Source organism: Labrus mixtus, chromosome 6, assembly GCF_963584025.1.
Source record: "Labrus mixtus chromosome 6, fLabMix1.1, whole genome shotgun sequence".
NCBI lineage: Eukaryota > Metazoa > Chordata > Actinopteri > Labriformes > Labridae > Labrus > Labrus mixtus.
Genome location: NC_083617.1, coordinates 11821658 through 11842455, shown reverse-complemented (window position 1 = coordinate 11842455; position 20798 = coordinate 11821658). Strand labels below are relative to the sequence as shown.

The following is a 20798-nucleotide window of genomic DNA, read 5'->3' as shown; positions in this document are numbered from 1 at the left end:
GAACCTCAATTATTCTTTCAACCTTAGGTTTGGAGTTGATGTCTTCGAGAACTCTTTGCGATGTTTCCTCTTTGCCAGACTTGTGCTCAAACAGTCCAGCAAGTTCTCTAGAAGGGTCCTTGCCAGACTGAAAAGCTTTCATTATGTCATGCACAGACATAGTCTCTTCACACCTCTCCGATGCAGCTTCCTTGGCAGATTGTTTGTGGTACACCATCCTGGTGGTAGTTGTAATGTGCGTCTCTTCTTTTACCCTCATCCCTTTTCCCATCGGATCATCATCAGGGCTAACTTTTATTGAATAGCATTTATTCTGTTCTGGGCTTGATTGAGTCTGATTCAGGTGGCTTTTAGATTCTGAATCAATATATCTGACAGAATTTGCATCTTCCATTGCAGGTTGTTTGTTATCCTCTGGCGTCTCATAACTCCTGATAACATGAACAACTTCAGTCCTTGTCTCAGTGATCACAGGGGGAACTGGGATATCCTGAAAAAGGGCCTTGGGGCCCATGCCTTCTGCACTTTGAGGGGCAGAAGGTGTCCTTTCACTCCTGGTCTCAAAGCCACTGTCTGAGAGGGGACTTTTATCCTGTTCATGTGAGATATCATCAGGAGATTCTAGCACAGTGTCCGCTCCAAAAAGTGCATCTGCTACTTTATTGATCTCTTTGTCTGAAGCTGAAGAGCGCATGGTTGTTGGAGGCATTTTGAGCTTGTGCTCCTGAACTGCTATAGTGGGTTTTAGGATGCGTTTTTGCTTGTCCTTGCCCTCCCCTTCTCTTTTACCCTCATCTGCTTTAGGCTTTGTGTCATGCATTTTGGAGAAAGAGCTGCTACCAACATCATTGACCAGGTAGTCAACAACTTTGGAAAGATTGAAATCTCTATCTGGTATTGTTTTTGATTTAGCTTGAGGAACCACAGTCTCATATCTTGGCGGATAGCTCCAGTTGCTTGGTGGTTGTTCAACTTGTACTTTTGAGAAGTGTATGTCATCCAAAGAACCTCTTGTCAGGGAAACTCTACCATCCTTCCCAGCATCTTTAGTAAGTATTTCACTCACTTTGACCAAATCTTGTTTTACTTTCTCAACAATCCTATACGGTTCCTCGTCCTCTATCTTAGCCTCTCTTGGAGAATCTGACTGAAATCCTTTGTTGGCTGTGGAGTTTGGGTCTGTCTGCAAAATAGCAGACATTCGTATCAAGTCCTCTTTCATTTCAGCCACATCCTTTAGAATCTCTTGGCTAGATGAAAGTGGTGATGTGGTGTTGGATTTCAGGCCAGCAGAAAAAAGAGGGGTTTTGATAGGGGAAAGAGTTTTGGCAAAGGAAGACTGCAACTGAGCATTCACCTCAGCCGGCACAGTCTTCCGTGGGGACAAAAGGGCAGCAGCTGACTTGGACACCTCAGGTAGCTTTTTGAACTGGGGCTCTGGCAGCACATTAATAACAGAGTACACTGGAACAGTCATTGTACTGGATGTTACAGCAGTGGTGGCATTAGGGGGGGATCTGAGAGAGGGGTAAAGGGAATTAGAAGCTGATGATCTAAAGGACTGATAGGAAGAAGATGCTGAAGAGGACATGGACTTCAGGGTGCCATAGCCTGCGGAACAAGAATTAAAAGTTTTCTCCACCTCATCAAAGGCTGCATTGACACTTGTAGTTGCAGCATTGGTAGTTGCTTGTATTCTTTCTTGCAGACTACTTGCGAGAAGAGAATTTGGGGAAGAAGAGCGGTACTGTGTAGGTGATACAGTTCCATTGATCAGAGCTGCAGCACTTGGAGCTGTGTTGGATTTCTGTGGTGATGAAAATGAGGAGAACAGGTTCCTTGCAGGACCAGTGACTTCAGCGGCAAAAGAACGCACAGAAGAGAGACCAGGGACTGTTTTTATGGGGGAGGAAGAAGATGCAGTGTTGCTAGATGCTCCCATAACAGTTTTGTATGACAGAGGTGAACTGAACATACTTAGAGAAGATTTTGGAGAAGATGGTGGGGTCATGCCTATGGATGCTCTCTCAAGAAGTGTGCTTCCCCCTCCCGAGACAGTAATAGGGGAGGTCCTGGCAGAATATGCTGCCAGACCTTTCATAGACATAGGATCTGGGACACTTTTGCATGGTGAGGCCAGGGGACTGGGGGTGGCCTGCCCTGGATACTGCGCTTGTTGGACTACAGTTTTTATAGGAGAAGAGATAGTTCTGTAAGTTCGAATGGGAGATGCCATGTCACTAACTGACTTTACAGAGGAGGCGGGGGATCCAGGGATGTTGGTCTTGATTGGGGAGGCAGAGTTGATGGACCAGACCGATTTTAATGGAGAGGCAGAGGGCGTGTTGGATGACGAACTGGAGAGGGAGCCAAAACCAGACTTGGCTTGACCAGGGACGGCGACAGGAACAGGCGTCCACGCCTGATAAGATCTCGTTGAAAAGACAGGTTTGTGAGGGTAGCTAGAAGGCTGTGTTCTCGGCGAGCTTCGATCAGTAGTTTCTTCGACAATAATTTAAACCAAAAGCAATAAGGGAGTAAAAATAAAATGTAACGAAAATAATTTGAAATAAAACATAAAAACCAGAAAGAGAAATTGGAGTCAGTCAGAAACAGAATTAACAAAACAGCAAGACACATTTTTTCACGTGAATAAAATGTTCATATTTAAAAATCCAGGATGATATGGTAAATGAGGATCTCGAATCAGTGAGAGAATACACCAAATAAACAAAAGAGCATGTCCAAGAAAAAAATGTTTGACATATGGGAGAGTTGACAACAAAATGACATGAGAACCAAAAACAGTACAATTCCATTGACTTTTGATGTGCTTTATCTATTTGCCTCCTTGCAACAGTGCCTTTTACTGTTCGTGTTAGATTTTCAAGTGTTTATCCTTCAATTTTCATTTTCAATGCCAGAGATGACCCCACAAGTGTATAACATTAATAAAAAAAATCACTCTACTTGTTTCGGAATGACTTGAAATAAAAATATGAGGTTGCACTTTACAAAAGGTAACAGCACATCAGCCATTCAAACTGAAAGTGCTGTACAAATACTACAAAATACAACTGGTGCATAGAATTGTATGCAGCTTTTTTTTTATAATTTGCGAAATTTGAATAGAAGAAAATCTGGCAAACAAAGTCTCTCTGTAGGTGAAATCAAGTGAATGTAAAGTGCAACCTGTTACCACACTACTTTATACAGCCGCACACAATCATAAAGCCAATAAGAGTGAAATGGCCACTAAAGGAAATGAGAACAATTCAAATGAATATTTTTATTCAACATGAATCAAAACATTTTTCGGAAATTATAAATGAACAGACAGATGATTTCCCAATGTTTCCACAAATGTAAAATAATGTAACAGTTGAGACTTTTTGTAAACATGGGGTGGGTAAGCGAAGCGTAACAGACAGTAAACCATGCAAATGTTTTATGAATGACAGATGATAGAATAGTATGTGTCAGGTGAATAGAATAAATGATTGAGAAACATGGTAGATGTCTTCCTATACTCTGGATATATGTAAAAATAATATGAATACTGTATAAAGGGACATTTAGACACTAAAACTTGTTAAAATGACAGAACATCTGAACTCAAGTAAAAATGTTCATGTAAGTAAAAATGGGCAACTCACTCGCTGCTGGGTCGGTCAAATAGCTGTAGCGCTTACGCAAAGCTAAGGAGGCAAAGGTATGGCGTCGTTCTGGCTTTTCAGTCTGCAACAAATAAAAAACAACAAAAGGTGCTTTAACAAAAAAAATATGGCGAAGTGTATATGATTTCACCATAAAAGATGTCGGTCTAAATAATAATGTTAGCTTGTTTAAGTAGTACTGCGATGCACAAATACTGTTCTGTTTTTAGCCAATCAGTCCATGCTGTTAGTACTTGCAAAGTGAAGAATTTAGAGTCCACTCTGGTGAGTAATGGAGTGCTTCCTTGTATCTCTTCACTCTTGTCATTTCTCAATGTCTTTGCAATGAAATAACCACAGACACTATCTGCTTTGTTTTCAGCTCCGTCTCAAGTAGACAAGAGTTTAAAAGAAACTGCATTATGTAACAATGTGGAAAGTTAAGGTGTGGAGGGTTTGCCACTTTGCCTGATGGATGTTGGTCTAATGTATCAGGACAGAGCTGGCAGTGTTCTGTACATGCCACACCTTTTTTTTGCTCCCCTAACAACGACATGCTCTGTGAAATCCCACACTGGAGCAGCTGGGCCTGCATAATCTTATTTATGGCGTTACCACTGAATCTCTGTATGAAAAAGGCAAATTGTGATTTTAAAACTTTCATCTTTATTATAATCTTTATGAACTATTATTTGATTTATGAATGTTTATGTACAGTAGATGCTCGCAATGATATTTAGTATGCTGCCACATTGCACTCTGGTCTAGCTCAGTTGGATGAGAAGGCCCCCCCATGTACAAAGGCTAAGTCCTGTCTGCCCAGGGTTCGACCCTCTGCCTTCTTGTGCATGTGTTCCCCACTCTATTTCCCTCTAGATTTTCTATTTACCTTCAACTGTCTTGCAAAACGCAAAAAACAACATTAAACTCTGCCAAAGAATAGAATCTAGTTTTACTTTTTTAAGTGCTAAATTGTCCAATATCAACATTCTTCCTGGAGATTAGTTTGATACATTCTCAGGAAGAAGGAATATTACACATATATTACACACATATTCACTATGATTAATGTAAATAATCAAATACCAAAACAGCGTTAACTCCCTTTTATCAAACTCTCCTTTAAATGTTTTGACATGCAGGATAAAGTTAGTACTCTCTGTTGGACACAGGCCAAGGACAAGGGTGAAGAAGGGAAGGATTGATTCCAACAAAACAGTGATGTAGAAGACAAATGATAAGAGTTAGGGTTTATTTAAAGCTGACAAAATATACTGTAGTCCTGTGTGAAACTTCCTATGAGTTAAATTAGAACCCGACCGATATGGGATTTTTGGGGCTGATACCAATATAGATATTGGGGAGGGAAGAAAATCCAATATGGATATATCGTCCGATATCTTTCTTAGATCTATATTCGATCTGTAGGGAGAGATATAGATATAAACATTTATTGCGTTGATCCCTCAAAGGCAGTTATCAAACACTTGTGGAAAAGATATTTAATGAAGACAAGATGGTCACTCAACTGCTCATGTACGTGCATCACCGCTTGACACGCTGCTAGTGTAATACAATGAAACTCAAATGAAATGATATGAGACTTGTGAATAAATCTAGTAATATGGGCACATATCTGTGATAAAATTAGCCGATACCAATAGACACGGGATACGCTAATATCGGCCGATATTATCTGCTGGCCGATTAATCGGTCGGGCTCTAGTTAATAGTAAGGATGGAGACATGGTGACTTCTGTTGAAAATGTATGGAAAGGAGGATAGAAATGAAAAACAAGCTGACAGTGGAACAGCAGCTGGCTCCACTGGACTTTGGGATGAAGACAACAATAAATAAATTCTTGCTGATTAAAACGTCTGCCATTTCCGTTCATGCATTTCTACATGAGGTCACTTCAGCAACAACACAGCAGCGTAAAAAAGTGCAGTCAGAAGCAACTTTCACACAAAGGTACCAGACATAGACCAAATATATATATATATAATATAACGCTGTAAAGCCAACAAAAAGGACGAAAAAGAAGAAGCAGTTCCATGTGATGATGAAGAATCTGTTTTACCTCATCATCAGGATCAGACTCCATATCCTGTGGTATTCCAAGATGCATTGCAGGAGAGGAGAGAGATGACACAATGGAGAGCAGGGACGTTATAGTGAGCGGGGAGATGGAAAGAAAAATTCAGGGGATGAAAATGGAGCAGCAAAAACAACAAAACGCATCAGAAAAAGTCTATGGGATTAATCAAAAATAAACAGCAAAATAACAAAAGCAAAAGCAAAATCATTTCAGTTTCTTGTGATCAATGAACACCACAACAAACAAAACATTTTCTTTTCTTTTTGCGTAAATTCTTGAACCCACAGTGAGCCAGGCAATAGAGAAAGCACGCTGTGCATGTGTGGCCGCATGTGTACGTTGTGGGGTCTTACGACTGGCACAGGCTTTAACACCAATAAAAGACACAAGCAGCAGGCAGTCACTTCTGACCAAATGAACTTCAGTGGCTCCTCTGGATGTCAGGACAACACTGCTCTCTGTATTTCTATTTCATTTGCATGTAGATGATATGAAATTGCCTAAAAAAAGGATGAGCTGTTCAACCATGGCGCTCCTACCTTCTTGTGTGTTGGCAGTGTGATATTCAAATTGCATATGGCAGTCTGTGGAAGGCCTTTGCTGGATTTTGGCTCTCTCAGGAAGGAGAGACGGCCACATGGCTCCTGGCCCATATCTCTGATCTGCGGAAGACAGCAAAAAAGAATAACTGCATCAGAAGTGTATTGTGTTTAAAATGTTCAAGAAGGAACCTGATCAGTGAAAAGAATTGGGGAAAGGTTTGGGATTCATTGTGTGAGTAGAAAAGTCCCTTTTTGTGTGTTTCTTTTCTAGTTAAACCTATTAGACATTCCTAAAATATTAAATTGTGATGATAGGGCATTTCTCACTCACATGCATGTCAAAAGACTCAGACCAAAGTAGAGAGATTGTTTATCCCTAATCCTGTTAGAATCACATAATTCCCTTACACTTGATGTCCCTGGGCTGTGGTCAATGTCTGAATATTACATTTCTGACATAATTTAATCTGCACATACTTTTTACAAATGAGTACGGAATGAATCATAGACAGTTTATACCAGCAAAAAGAAAAGGTTTATTGGAAGGGTTGTGTATTTCATACCTTCACATTGAATGGAAGTCTGTTTTCCTTGAAAGAGTAGAAGTTAAAAACCAGCTGCTGCCCACTTTTAGTGAGAGGAGACAGGTTGCCATAACAGTCCACATGGATAGGCTTGCCCTCCAGAACCTACATACACCATTAGACAAAACATAAATGAATTAATTATTTAAATGTATTCATTTGTCAACTCATTTTTATCATACTCTTTTTGTTCAACACAAACAGAAGTCCCAACCTCAATGTCTTTGCTGCGTGCCACTTCCTCAAAGTTCTCCTGCTGCTCGAGGGTTTTGTCCACCTTGTCGTCGGTCATGCAGAAGCAGCGCAGCCGAGCCTCAACGGGGTCGTTCATCTTGGCGAAAACCACAAACTTGGCCAGGTACGGCACGCAGATCAGCTCCCGGTATAACTGAGACGCTAGACTCACCGTCTCAGGAATCTGGTGACAGTCTGCGAGCCAGAACCTGTGGAGGAGAGATCAGACAATGAACGAGTAGACATTAGAAGAGAAGTTGGGAACAAATGATGAAACAGGACCGATCCTGAAATGAGACGTGTGATTCTTTTAATACGTGGGTTGATTTACAGCAACCTAAATCTGCACTGCACAAGAAAGCCTTTTTTTGTATCACACATTTTCTAAGACAAGTGAATCATCAGCAGTGATTAATCAAATTAGGTGGGATGTTCCTCTGAAGACACAGACACATGGAAGCTGTGTACTGTAGCAATGTGATTACAGAGCCGCCACAGGGTGCTCTGCTAATATCAGGCAGCACTCTCACAGCATGATTCCAATCTAGCAAGGACGAGAATACATTTAGATACTCTTTGCAGAGGTCAGTTTAGAAGCCTCAGTGTCTGGAAAGCCAAAACAATGGTTGACTTTGTACCACTAAGAAAGACGTTGTCTGCATTAGAACGCTACCACCAAGTAATGAAAAAAGATTAAATAAAAAGGTAGAGTCAACCAATGAAATGTAGAATCTGAGTATATAGCTTTGGAGGGAAATGGTTGTAATGTCTTTATAGTGATCTAATAAGTGCAACTTCTTATTGATTTAATGATAAATGTATTTTTAATTAATTAGTTCAGTTCACAGGGAGATTTATAAAGCAGTTACCAAAGGCACAAGAGCAATATTCACATGTCTTGTTCTGGAAAAATTAACCCCTGAATCTCATCAGTTTATATTAAAAGGAGAATAAATACAATACAAATATTTGTTTTACATATATATATTAATTGCTATAAAAACTACTGAATTAAAAAACTTAACAATTCTTTGACTATTGATTATCCCAGAATGATTGCATTACATAAATTAACATAATCCTAAGTGAGTAAATGGCGTTATGCCAGAACATTATAAGCTGTACATATAGTGAGACATGGATTTTAAATGTGAGAGTGAATTCAATACACGGCCTTCCATAGCGTATCTTTTCTTAGTGTTCATCATCTTTAACTGTCCTCCTTGTGTATGATGTGTGTGCATACAGTGTGTTTTGTTTGACTCACCTGGCCGACACATTTGTGGTGAAGGAGACGCAGTCAGTTACAAAGGACAGCGGTGTGGTCCCTGTGATGTCCTCCCACTGAGCAGGAGACATCCCTCCTGCATGAATCAGAGCCAAGAGATGAGATCACTACTCTTCCAGCCTCACCAGTGTTTTAGCTTTTTTTTTAGTCTTCATCCTTTTATCGTCTCAGTTCTTCATCTTCTGATATTGCCCAGTGACTTTTGAAATCAAAAAAGGCCAACTACGTCTGGTGTCACAATTAACATATCCATAAAACATCTAAAGAAATGATGGCTGTCACTATTCATTTGTCTAAATGTTAAACATAATGAAAATTTAAGATTAGTCCTAGAAGCAATTTGGGCAGAAGTATAGCAACATATTATACTGTATATTACAATGTATGGCTACTTGTCGAACTCTAGTTTTTTACAGGTCTACTTGCCTGTGATGCTGCAGAGCAGACGCAGGCAGGGTGCAGAGTCCCCGCGGTGGCCTTCTGCCGATCGAGGTGGGACAGGGATCGTCATGGTGATGGGCTTGTGGAACTTCCGCCTCCTGGGCTCGACAGTAACAATGGGGCTGAAGGTTGCCCTGTTCCCAAGAATTGCCCGTGCCAGGTCATCGGGCACAGGCTGGGCCTGAACGTTAACACAGGAGGACAAATTGAAGCAGAATCATCGTTTATTTGTAGACTTAACTTTGAGGACACACAAATACTCAAACTTTTCCAAAGCTTTCAAAAAGTATAGGGAGGAGGCATGTGATGCAGGACTAAATATACAACCAAAAACTAGGTCGGTATGAATTAATAACAGGTCAGTGTACAGTATATGAAGCAAAAAAAAAAGCTGAGTCAGGATTCATATTTAATTTGAGAAGATCCAAGGAGGCCTGCTGTACCTGCAGGCCAACACGAATCCTCTTGGTGAGCGCCCCCTGTGGGAAAGAGGCCTGGACCATGGGCACGGTGCTGCTGGACAGGAGACCCCCGTCAGGACCCACGTGGTTCGACTCCTGCTTGATCCGCGACACCACAGCAAAATACTGAGGGAAATCTCTGGTGACGATGCGGCAAATACGCTTCTTCTCGAGCTCAACAGGACTGTCCAGCTCTGTGAAAAAGAAAATATTGCTTTTATGAATTGGATTTTATGAATCGTTTATTTGTAATAATACACTTTACACATTTTTATAATTGAATTCAAACATTAGGTTGTTATGAGGCTTGGCAGTTTGGTCGGTGTTACTATAAAAACAGATACTAAACTAACTAGATTACACAGATCAAATAAAACATCATTTTGAATTTCGGATTATCCACTAGTAACCCGAGTGGTACTTGGGGAGGAACGAACCCTAATTCAAAACATTTCAGTCAGTCAAAATTCCAAAATCATTTTTATATAATTTTCATGAACAAATGATTGTGACTATAAATTCAAAAGACAGATTTTTTTTAATTTTATGTGTTGTTTTCAGAACAATAGTTTGTGCATTCAAGTCTTAATTTTGACTACAAACACATTAACTTTTATTTCTATGTTATTGTGCTCTATTGTTTATGTTTGTGTCATAATGGGAGTTATAGATAACATGGGAAAACAGAACCAAGATAAAGGTAACATTTCAAAGCTTGTTTTCACCCTGCCTAGGCTTGTGTGTTTTATTTGCATGGAGAAATTAGCTAACGGTTGCATGAAGCCAACGCATCTCAAAGTTTTTTTTATGTACAACGTTATATTCAGTAAATCAGACACTGCAATGCATCTCTTTACATCATTTTTTTTATTTCCAAAACAAACTATTTGTGCTCATTCGGCTCAATATCTATTTTAAAGCTGAGAAATACATGAGAAAAGAACTGCTGTTTGAGGTCACTTTCTGACATACAGGCCTGGATTATGTGTAAAGGTTAGGGTTAGGGTTAACCTTCACCCTTTCTCTTGTGTTGCATAAACTTTCTTTAATCCTTCTTTCTTTGGTAAAATCAGGTACAAGTGGCAGGTTTCTTTTTCTTACCTTCTTCCATTCCAGCCAGCAGGTCAATGAGGTCTTCTGGTCTGGCGTCTGGCTGGTGCTCCTTCCACGTGTCCCCGTTTTCACTCCGTAACACAATCAGCTCCCTCTCTTTACCCCGCATGGAACCAAAATGGGGGATCTCCACAATCACAGGACTGGAAAAAAAAAAGAAAAGGAAAACCATATACTTTAGAGCTGCTGAAGAGGTTTAAGGAGGTAATGAGCTGTACTGAGTCCTGAGATCAGAGTAGACTGCTGGCTAGGCCTGCTGAGCAGTGCAACCCATCAAGACAGAAAGAAGCCGTCGTACCCTAGGAACTGAGCCCCAGCAGGTCCGACCTCCACCAGACGGCTCACCAGCCCCTCTCCCTCCACCATAGGAGGGGGGTAGGCCAGCTTGTGCCTTTTGGCCAGGCGGCAGGTGATACGTGTGGGCGCCGTGCACTTCCTGGGAGGGATGATGATGCGCATGCCATTGTGGCGGCTGCCTCTCATGGAACCGCCACGGGCATCCACCATGAAGCTGACCAAGAACCTGCAAGAGAGGAACGATGTTAAAGGCAGAAAAAAAAAAGAGAGAAACAGAGAGAAACAAAGATAGAGGAGCTATAACACCGATACAAGTGAGGAGGACGATTCCCATGCTGTGATCACCGTACAGCCAAAAAATCAAAATAAGGAAAAAAGAGAAAAGAGAAAAAGAGAAAGGGACCAAACGGTAAAAAGAAAAATGATGATGCTTTGAGTTCTGAAAGTTGGTAGTTATCACCTTCACATGCCTCTTTAAGCAGTTATAAAAATGGCCTGAAACTAAAGAAATTTGCAAATTTAAACTCCTGTGAGGAACTTTCAGCCTGTAACACTTTTAGTTCATTCCTAGGTGAAAAGCGGTACCTATTGTCTCTTTGCTGATCTTGACCTGTACATGCTAAAGTGTTTTTTCTTACAAAAAGATCTCACTCTGCTTTCCTTTTTTTTTTTTAAAGGAGCAACATGTAAGAAATCTACTGAATTAAACATCAAATAAAATAACCTGAAGCATTAGAGAAACGTCCGTATCTGCGACATGGCCACCCGGGTGTGCATCCACTCTAGAGAGGAGGGGGCGAAGGGGAGACAGCTCTCTCCCAAATGTTCAATTTGGACTGCAGTACCCATTTTAAATGCTACTAGTCAGAGTTATATATTGCTCCTTTAAGATTTACTTTTGAGCTTAATGCCTTTCTTCAAGAGGACAGTGGGAAAGAGAGTAGAGAACTATATATAGAGAGAACTATAGCCTCCACACATACGGCAACATTTACCGCTGGGGCACCGACGCTGCATCCTGCTTTCTTTTAACAGTCAAACCCAACACTCATCAGGAATCTTTGCAGTGAACAATATTTTAAAAAGACTGTTTCGACTGTGTGCAGTTCAGCACTTTATCTGATCCCTCTGCAGTGTTTAAAATGACATAGAAAACAACATCATAGAAATAAGAAATTGTTAAAGTGACGGTCTGGTTTGCTTTTACAGGGTATTTATTTCAGCATCTTTCTTAACAAACCAGAAACTCCTCACAGGATCTTTAAGTTGCTTCTAGTTTTGAGGCTGAAGGTGAGACTGTTGCCAAAGTTTCAGTTTCTCTAAAGCAGCATTTAGTGATCATATATTAAACACCTGCACAGATGTTTCACCAAGAGAGGGTTAATATGATTATTATGTGATGTGTTCTAATCCTCAAAATAAGAGCATGTGTTTGCATCCCTTTCAAACATTTACTGACAACAGTAAAGAGTGAAGAACAGTGTTGGATTAAGCAACTTTGTGCACTTATATACATTCATTATGTTCTGTGTTGTTGCTTTATTGAATCTTTATGTTGAAATGTCAGAATCCCTGTAAGGTTTTAGGGAAGATGTATTTGCAATGTGCACTGTGAGAGAGAGAGAGCGAGAGAGAGAGAAAGAGAGGGAGAGAGAGAGAGAGAGAGAGAGAGAGAGAGAGAGAGAGAGAGATTGCACATCACTGAGAGACTTCCAAACACATCGACTACACACTTCTAAAATCTACAAAGTGCAAATGAAACACCAGACCACACGGATGAGATGAGGACACACTGGAAAAGGAAAGAGGGGATAAGTAAAGGAGAGAGTGAGAGGGGGAGAAAGAGGTGGAGGAGGGAGTGACGTCACTGCGGCATCATGGGTGAGAGCAGCGAACTCAGTCATCACCTGGAGTCATACTGAGGGAGCGGGGAGGAGAGGCTGCAAAATAAACACACGGAGGCAATGCAGGAGGCAAACCCCCAGGACCTAGTTTTAGTATCAACATTTCACAGTCACTTTTGGGATCTGCATTAACTACTGAGGAGCGAATGAAAGATTACACAACAGGAATAAAATAAAGAGAGACAGAACACATAGGACATAATGAGGACATAATGACAACTAACAAAATATTATGCAAATAGACAGCAACATACAAAAAGCAAAACGAGACAAAAATAAGACTTCAGAACTGACGCTAGACATGACAGATCCCCGTATTTAATTCCTGAGCATAATACCTCGGAGATGATGCATTAAGTTTTATGCAGAGTAGATATTATTAACATTTTATAACATCATATACTCAAAGTATGTGAGGCGCAGGAGAGCAGAATCTTATCAGCGTAGCCAAATGGGACACAGGAGCCCTGACTCTGTGCTTTGTTTCTGTGATGATAGAAAAAAGGTGTGCGAAGAGAACATGACTCGACGTATAGTGTGCCATGAGAGCTTCAGAGGATGACTTTTTTTTTTTTTCCAGCACTGCATAAATCCCACAGCCGCGCACATTGTCTGCATCACTGCTGCAGGTTTTGCTGAATATTGACTCTTAGAGGTAGAACAAAGACAATACAACTGTTTTGTGCAGTAAGCACAAAGAATGTGTGATTCTGCAATAGTTATGTTGATGCAAATGCAGTGTATGTGTGTGTGTGTATGTGTGTGTGTGTGTATATACACATGGAGCTTGTGTATGCCGTGTAGAAAGTACAGCTGTTCTCACCCAGAGTGAATGGGGCTGGACACAGTGTTGTGGCTGTGGTCCATAGTGTCTGGTGTCCAGCTGTAGCGTCGCATACACTCGGCGCTGTAGTCTCTGGTCACAGCCAGGTGCTAGGAGAATAACATCATGAAAGAGACAGACAGAGATTGAGGTGCAAAATGAAAAGCAAACAAAAAAGGTTAAAGAACAGAAATGGACATAACTGATGAAAGACGAGATCCTGGAGTCATGCATGGTATAATGGAGCAATGAGCTGATAACATTTACAGTTTCTTCACTCATAATTCACCCAAAAATGCTCCCATTATTAACACCTCACCAATATCCGAACAGAGGACATAATAAATAGCACATTTATATTTCTAAAATACATTTTGCTGTGCTGAAGCATCGAAGCATGCAACAATAATTATGATGCTTGAAAATCTAGAATCTGGAAATAAGTTTCTGAATCCTTTCTTATGTTACACAGAATATTAGGAACTCAGAATAGTATGGGAGTGTTCAATGAAAGACAGATGAATGAAACAGACCCCCCCCCCCCCCCCCCCCGCCCCCAAAAAAAACAAACAAAAAAAACCAAACAATTATACAAAGACCAAGACTCAAGAGAAATGGGAGCTGAACGTCATGCCAGCGACTGAAAAATGACACAACTGAGGAATGAGGCGGACGTCTGCGAACACTTTATACCTTATTGAGGGGGTCAACCAAGTAGGAGATGTCTTTACAGACACTCTGAAGCTTAAAGGAGAAGAGAGACAGTTCAGAAGTCGCACTGACGGCCATCTGTGGTCATTGTTAGCCCTGTATACTGTATGTGTTGTCCAGACTGCTTTGTTTCACTTCATTTAATTCCCAACAAAGAAATCATTGTTTTTTTTTTGTTTTTTTTATCCCATCAGGATGAGATGATGCTACAAGTTGGGGATCTAAATTCAAACAGTCCCAACATAGATTGAAGTGGATGTTATTTAAACCTCACACAACAGATGTAGGACATTTTTTGATTGCATGGAAATGGATCACCAAGTTGAAAAAACGACATTTTGATCTGATGTATATAGAGTTGGTATTCATTTAATTTTTAAAAGATTAGCTCATTAGGTCAAATTAAAAGAGCTAATGTAGGAGCATAGAGTTGGCCATGTATAGTTCAGGGTCTCTGGGTGATGCGGTCATTGAACGTGTATTTCATGTTTCATATTTCTTTTATTGTTTATAATGTAAGAGGTTACAGCCACCAACACGAGCGCTGCACAGGCTGGGCGAGCTCTGCAAAGGAAAAAGCATCTTTTTCCATGAGAGAGCAGAGAGGGGCCTCCCAGAGCCCTTAAGTCTGAATAAACTCTTCGTCAACGTGCTATACACTAACCCTCAGCACTTTGGCAGAGGCAAGCATGACATCAGCACTGTCTCTGCTTTGACCTTTGTGCGAGACATGTAGAGCTACCCTGCTCCTTGTTTTTAACTCTACCCTGCTTGTTTTTCCATCAAAGGAACGAATAGAAAGACAGCAAGTAAAATGGTGAAGAAGCAATAAATAGAGGTAATAAAAGATGAAGACGAAGAAGAAGATAAATGGTTCTTACTGTGTCCTTTGTGGGGGCCAGAATCTCCTCAATCATCATACTGTCCCGAGCGAAGGAGCTCCGGTTGAGTGTGTTGGACCTATCCGAACTGAAGGAGCGGAGGCTACATGTTACCACGCAACCAAGTGCCGCGGGCGACAACAAGTCACGGGCAGGGGAACACAAAGTAAAAACAAACAAAAAAAAAGCAAGGGACAAATTACTACATGCAACCTCCAGGGAACCAAGGTTTTTACTTACTGGACAGAGAGAGTCCAAATGTTAGGAGTGGGAAATAGAGGGAGGCGAAAGAGTCTGCAGATAACGCTGCAGGTTATTCAGAGATGGAAATGAGAGTGAGGTCAGTTTGTTTTTGCATGAAGAGATAGAGGTGAAGAGGAAAGGGTAGCTTTTTGTGATCATTTCTCTGTGAAGGTTTGGTTGATATGCATCCCTAACGCAGATGTTACTAAGCGTGTCTAATGAATAAAGGCAAAACTAACTAAATATAAGCGTCTGAGAATCATAAGTTCTCTCCGTGCAGATCGTCACAGGGAAAGAAAGGATTTAGAAGGTCTTCAAACTGCTATATTCGACTCCGGCTCAGAGACTGACATCTCTTTATTCTAAGATTAGCAGCTGACCCAGACCTGTTTCACAGCGGCGTCACACAAAAGAGAATCTGGTCTTTTCTATCTGTCTTGCTGCAGTCTGCTTTGTGGCTGTGTGTGCGGTGACGTGTGCCTATTTTTTGCAGCCTCTCAGGCTCAATGCGGCGCTGTTGATTCTTTTCAGGGCTATTTTTTTTTCCTCTTCTCTTCTCTGTTTTTTGTTTTTCTGTACAGTGATTTGATCGGCAAAGAGGAGCCGTAATGTTTGCAATGAATGCGCACTGCACGGTCACTTACAATATGTGCATTTGCTGGAAAAGTTGTGTAAATAACATATAGCAAGACTGCTTTTGAATGTTTTTTTTTTTTTTTTTTTTTTGCATTACAAGGGGCTGAAATTAAAAGATAGCCCAGCGATAACGTAACAACTTTGTCGTATTCTGTGTGTACTGTATATGTGTGTTGATATGTCCCGTGTGTGAAAGTGCAGAGGGGGGAGAACAAGTGAGCTGGGGCGGGGGGGGGGGAGACGAAAATGCAGAGCTCAGCGTGTTTGAGTGGGCACACTATTCAGCTCAGAGAGAAGCCCTTTATTCAGCACAGCCTGCCTACCCCGCCATCGAAGTTACCAAGCAACTCTGTGTGGCCTGAATGGACTCGCTGGCATGGCAGTGCCGCGCCCCCCTTTCCCCACCGCACCCCACTGCTCTCACCCGGACTGTGTTTTTCTTCTTGACAGCTTCTTTCTCTTTCTGTCCATCCTCCTCCTCCTCAACGTCCATACATTATCATTTCCTCTTTGCTTCCCTCTTTCTTTCTTGCTTGCCCTTAATGATCTGTTATTTATTGATGCATGTCATGGCACTCTTTTTTAGTAAGGCTGCCCTGATCATCCCTTCCTCTCTTAACCACCGCAGTTGCAAAGTCTCTCCTGTGTTGTTTACCCGAAAACTCATAAAAGGGAAGAAGAAGGGATGTTTTCTCTGCTTCGCTGCTTTCCTCTAACACCAATCCTTCTTTGTCACCGTCCTTTCACGTTCCAAACCACTCCATTCATTTGACTATTGATCAATCAGTCTGCCTAGTGGCTAACTACACCTCCTATTATCCAAACAACTTGTTCTGTCTTGAAACCACACATAAATAACAACAGTCCTCCTTTTTTAGAGCAGTGGACACATGGTTTGAGTCATGATGCGTCCATTTGGTTGTTCATGCATGCATGTTTTGGGTAAGTAAGAACAAGTGTGTCTGTCCTGATATATGTGAGGGATCTTACAATGGACCGAAATTCCAGAGTAATCTCCGGCTGTAAAGTTTCCATCTCTCCATCTCTGAAAATGATGATTTCACATCCAAAACAATTCGGAATAACGTTGGGACAACTCCAATGACTAGTGTAGAACAGGGGGGGGGGGGGGGGGGGGCAGGTTATGAATAAACGGAGGTATTTGATCCCTGGAAGTTACACTCGGAGGGACAAGTAAAACACAAATAAAGCGCCACTTGTTAAAGAAAAAAGCCACGTCCAAATGACAAAGATTATTCCACACAACTTAAATTGAAATCAAGTCAGCACATTTAAAAAAAAAAAAAAATCTAATTTCCAGCAAGATTGTCTTTTGTCCAAACCTGCATTAGAAAGTGAATACATTTCTATTTTTCTGACAAGATGATGGGATTCAAAAGATGAGAAACAAGTGTTAATGTAGACCAGCTATTATGGACATTTACACAAATCCACAATCACAGACAACAACAGCAACACTCGATGACGACGACGACGACGCGCGATGGATGACTCATGGTTTGGGTTAGTGGTTTTATGGGTGTACTGTCAGAGTTACACAGCAGTTTGGGGATCACAGGGGAAGGACACCATTCAGAGCTGCTTACTACGACTACTAGAACTACTTTTTTTTTTATCTTACCTGATTCTAGGGCTAGAATGAAAGACGAGGGGGGGGGGGGGGCAGAAAAACAAGGGAAAGGACAAAATAGAAGGGTGAAAAGCAAAGCATTTTGAAGACATTCAAGCATGACATGCCTCTCTTTATTATCCTCATGACAATAATGCTGTGCTTTGGCATAGTTTAACGCTTCAACTAGACATAAGAGTTTTAAGGGTTTCACGTGGGCTTGCTTATGTGTGTGTGTGTGTGTGTGTGTGTGTGTGTGTGTGTGTGTGTGTGTGCAGCCCAGTCAAAAAAAGCATACCATGCAATGTTGATGTGATAAACAGAAAGATAAGGAAGAGAAAAGAACTTGCTCAGCATAATACATTCAAAATCAATAAAATACTGAATATTAGAGCATTGCATTCAAAACCTGCAAAAACAGAAGGCAATAATTCCCCAATCCGTCTCAGTTTAAGAACTTCTACTTCATACGTTTGTGTAATAGAACCTGTAGTATATATTTGACTTTTAGTGTGTGTAGCTCTTCCTTTTAGCAGATTGTGATGTAACAAATTAAAAAAGAATAACTTTTATCTGTAGAACCATTATGATCACAGGCACAACAAACAGCAATTTCAGCACTTAAATGATGCTCCAAACCCCCTAAATTAAACTCCAAAACATCTTGTTTTTGTCTTATTATATTATAAACTGCAAACAACAATTCCCGTAAATGTATTACCCCTGTCAAAACTCTTTCCATGATGCTCACCAAACAAACTTGTTTACATGGAATCGCTCAGGGTTTTTTCCTTGTCTGTGGTGGCCTGCTGATGTGTGCAGCTTCCTGTCACAGTTAGTGTTGTTGTTGTTTTTTTTTTAATCAATCCAACCATCACAGTGCGTGTGCCATCTGCTAGTGTGGCTACAATACACTCAGGGACTGCACAACACTTGTCTTGTGTGCCTGCTGATGTGTTTTCACGGGCAATGCCAGTTTTCCACGGCATACTTTGTCCACTGTTTGACAGTGTGTAGGCCTGCGCTGCTTCCTGATGTGCAGCTGTTCACACAGAGGATCAAAGATACCAGAGTTCAAATGCTCGATCTATATCTCATGTGTTATACGTACAAGGGGCCATGTGTAATCTTTGAATGGGTTTGAATGGGGCCACACACAAAACGCTGAATCATTTTGTCAGGTTGAATCATTAGATGGCAACTTTCCAGATGCTTTCACTGTCAATTTCCATTCTTCTGTTTGTGGTGTGTGTCTGAGTATGTGCGTGTGTGTCTGTGTGTGTTTAAAGGGCTGTGCATTATTAAATCCAGTCCAGCATACACTGTACAATCTAGAAAAACTGCATACCATGTCAGATGTGGCGTGATAAACTTATAAATGCTTATGTGGGAAGAACAGCCTCAGCACCACTGGAAATGATGATGTCACACACTGAGGATACTGGCCGCACTTCCATTACAAGTTGGATGAAACAGTTGACAGTGCTGCAGAGCTCGTCAGTGGTTTTCTTTAAATAAAAGTGACAGGTGCCTACCTGGCTGAACGGGCTCCAATGCTGAAACCCATGTACCCCTCCTGAGGGAGAGAGTCGTCCCCCAGCTCTTTGAGGTCCTGAGGCCGCAGGTATTTGTCCGTGTCCCCAGTCATTGCATCCTCACCTGATGGGGAGGAGGGGGGGGGGGGGGGAATCATAAAATCCTCCAGTCAACTTTAAAGCTAATTCAGGAAGAAGAAAAAAAAAAAGAAGAGGCGATGCACCACCTGAAGGCGAAAAACAAGCCGTCACCACTGTTTGGTTAAGGCACCTAAACCAGGCCTTAGATCATTTATCAACACCACTCTGCCTTTAAACCCAGCATACCTTGCTGCAACTGCATAGCCCACTGCAACTTTTTCTTAATAATTTGGCTGTGGCAGAGCAACAACATGCAGAAGGAAAAAAAAGAGCAGCGACGACTCTGTCAGAGGTTAGACAGGGATACATTAAGAGAATAATGCCATCAGAGAGAGCAGCAAAGCCACTTTGCGGTATATCTGGGAGCCCCCAGTAAAACCAAACGCAGCTCCTCACATCACTCAAAGACAGCGCAGCAGAGGCTTAAACAGCGACTATATGCAAGAGCACAACGAGAAGAGAATAAGCAGAAAGTGAGCAACCGCATCGCACCTCGATCGGCGGACCGGTGGACGATGACACGCCGGTCAGCGAAGCCGGCGGAGCGGCTACAGTGTTTCCCCTTCTCCCTCATGTCCTGCTCTGTCCTGCCTGCAACACTCCGCTCCTTCACCGCAGCCCCTCCCCCCTACCTTCAATACTGCCGCACTCCGATCACACACCAACACCACCATCAAGTTAGGGGGACGCTACAAGTAGGCGTTTCCGGTGTCAAATTTCAAAATAAAACCATATGGTAAAAGTCTTAAATTGTTCAACTTGCGTAGGCTACGTCACATGAATGATACTATTCAACATGGTTTTGGCTATCCTGACATTTTTTCGTCTGGTGGCATGGGTAAACAAATTTCTGTTGCATGTTGAAATATCTGTCTCCAACAGCAACCTAGGCCTAACAAACAATAGCCTAATACTTTCATTTAGGGCGACAATATAGCTCAAAATACCCCGAAACAATAAAGCATATATTTAATCAGCGCATTGGGGAGTTATTTTTTAATCAACATTAATGGTAGCCTTTTAAGTTTGCTCAATCTTTGTTCGAGCTCCAACATTATGTTTCAAGAAGGACTAAACAATCAGATGTTGAGGACAATATTCAAAATATTTCCAGTGACAAACAGATGTGTTGACATTTAAATTAAAATAATAAGCTGTATTTGGCATTCGTGACTGCAAAGCTATAATTTAAGTCATGCCTTTATTTTGATGGTTATAATGATAACCCCACTTCCGGTGCTTCTCTGGTCGGTTTGTCTGACTTGACACAACAGGGAAACAATTGGCTCCCGCTGCTGTAATAATGTTTTACCGTCCCATTCAAGCTCAGATACCCAACTACACACATAGTCACCTCTACACACACACACAAACACACACACACACACACACACACACACACACACACACACACACAGACAGACACACACACACACACACACACACACACACACACACACACACACACACAGACACACACACTTATAGGCTACACAGGCCTACACGCACACTTGACACACACCTATTAGGCTACTTCTTTTAAAATAGAGCATCTTCTATAACGAAGTCAGGGCAACAA

At 41.4% G+C, this 20798-nt stretch overlaps 1 protein-coding gene across 5 annotated transcripts in view; it reads right to left on the bottom strand.

Annotated features, from left to right (window-relative positions):
* The window catches only part of LOC132975454 (ankyrin-3-like), a 130444-nt gene that overhangs the window by 18533 nt on the left and 91113 nt on the right, over positions 1–20798 (bottom strand). For 4 of the 5 annotated variants that reach the window (XM_061039997.1, XM_061039996.1, XM_061039998.1 and 1 more), the window contains exons 24-39: positions 19079–19202; positions 17556–17567; positions 15035–15137; positions 14136–14186; positions 13443–13552; positions 12623–12655; positions 10717–10941; positions 10407–10561; positions 9288–9499; positions 8830–9025; positions 8383–8479; positions 7096–7324; positions 6861–6986; positions 6295–6417; positions 5738–5764; positions 3657–3738 (exon numbers count right to left, since the gene is read on the bottom strand). In XM_061039997.1, the coding sequence (XP_060895980.1) occupies positions 3657–3738; positions 5738–5764; positions 6295–6417; positions 6861–6986; positions 7096–7324; positions 8383–8479; positions 8830–9025; positions 9288–9499; positions 10407–10561; positions 10717–10941; positions 12623–12655; positions 13443–13552; positions 14136–14186; positions 15035–15137; positions 17556–17567; positions 19079–19202 (1905 nt within the window). The remainder of the gene's footprint in view (positions 1–3656; positions 3739–5737; positions 5765–6294; positions 6418–6860; positions 6987–7095; positions 7325–8382; positions 8480–8829; positions 9026–9287; positions 9500–10406; positions 10562–10716; positions 10942–12622; positions 12656–13442; positions 13553–14135; positions 14187–15034; positions 15138–17555; positions 17568–19078; positions 19203–20798) is intronic. The other variant, XM_061040000.1, reaches the window with a different exon arrangement.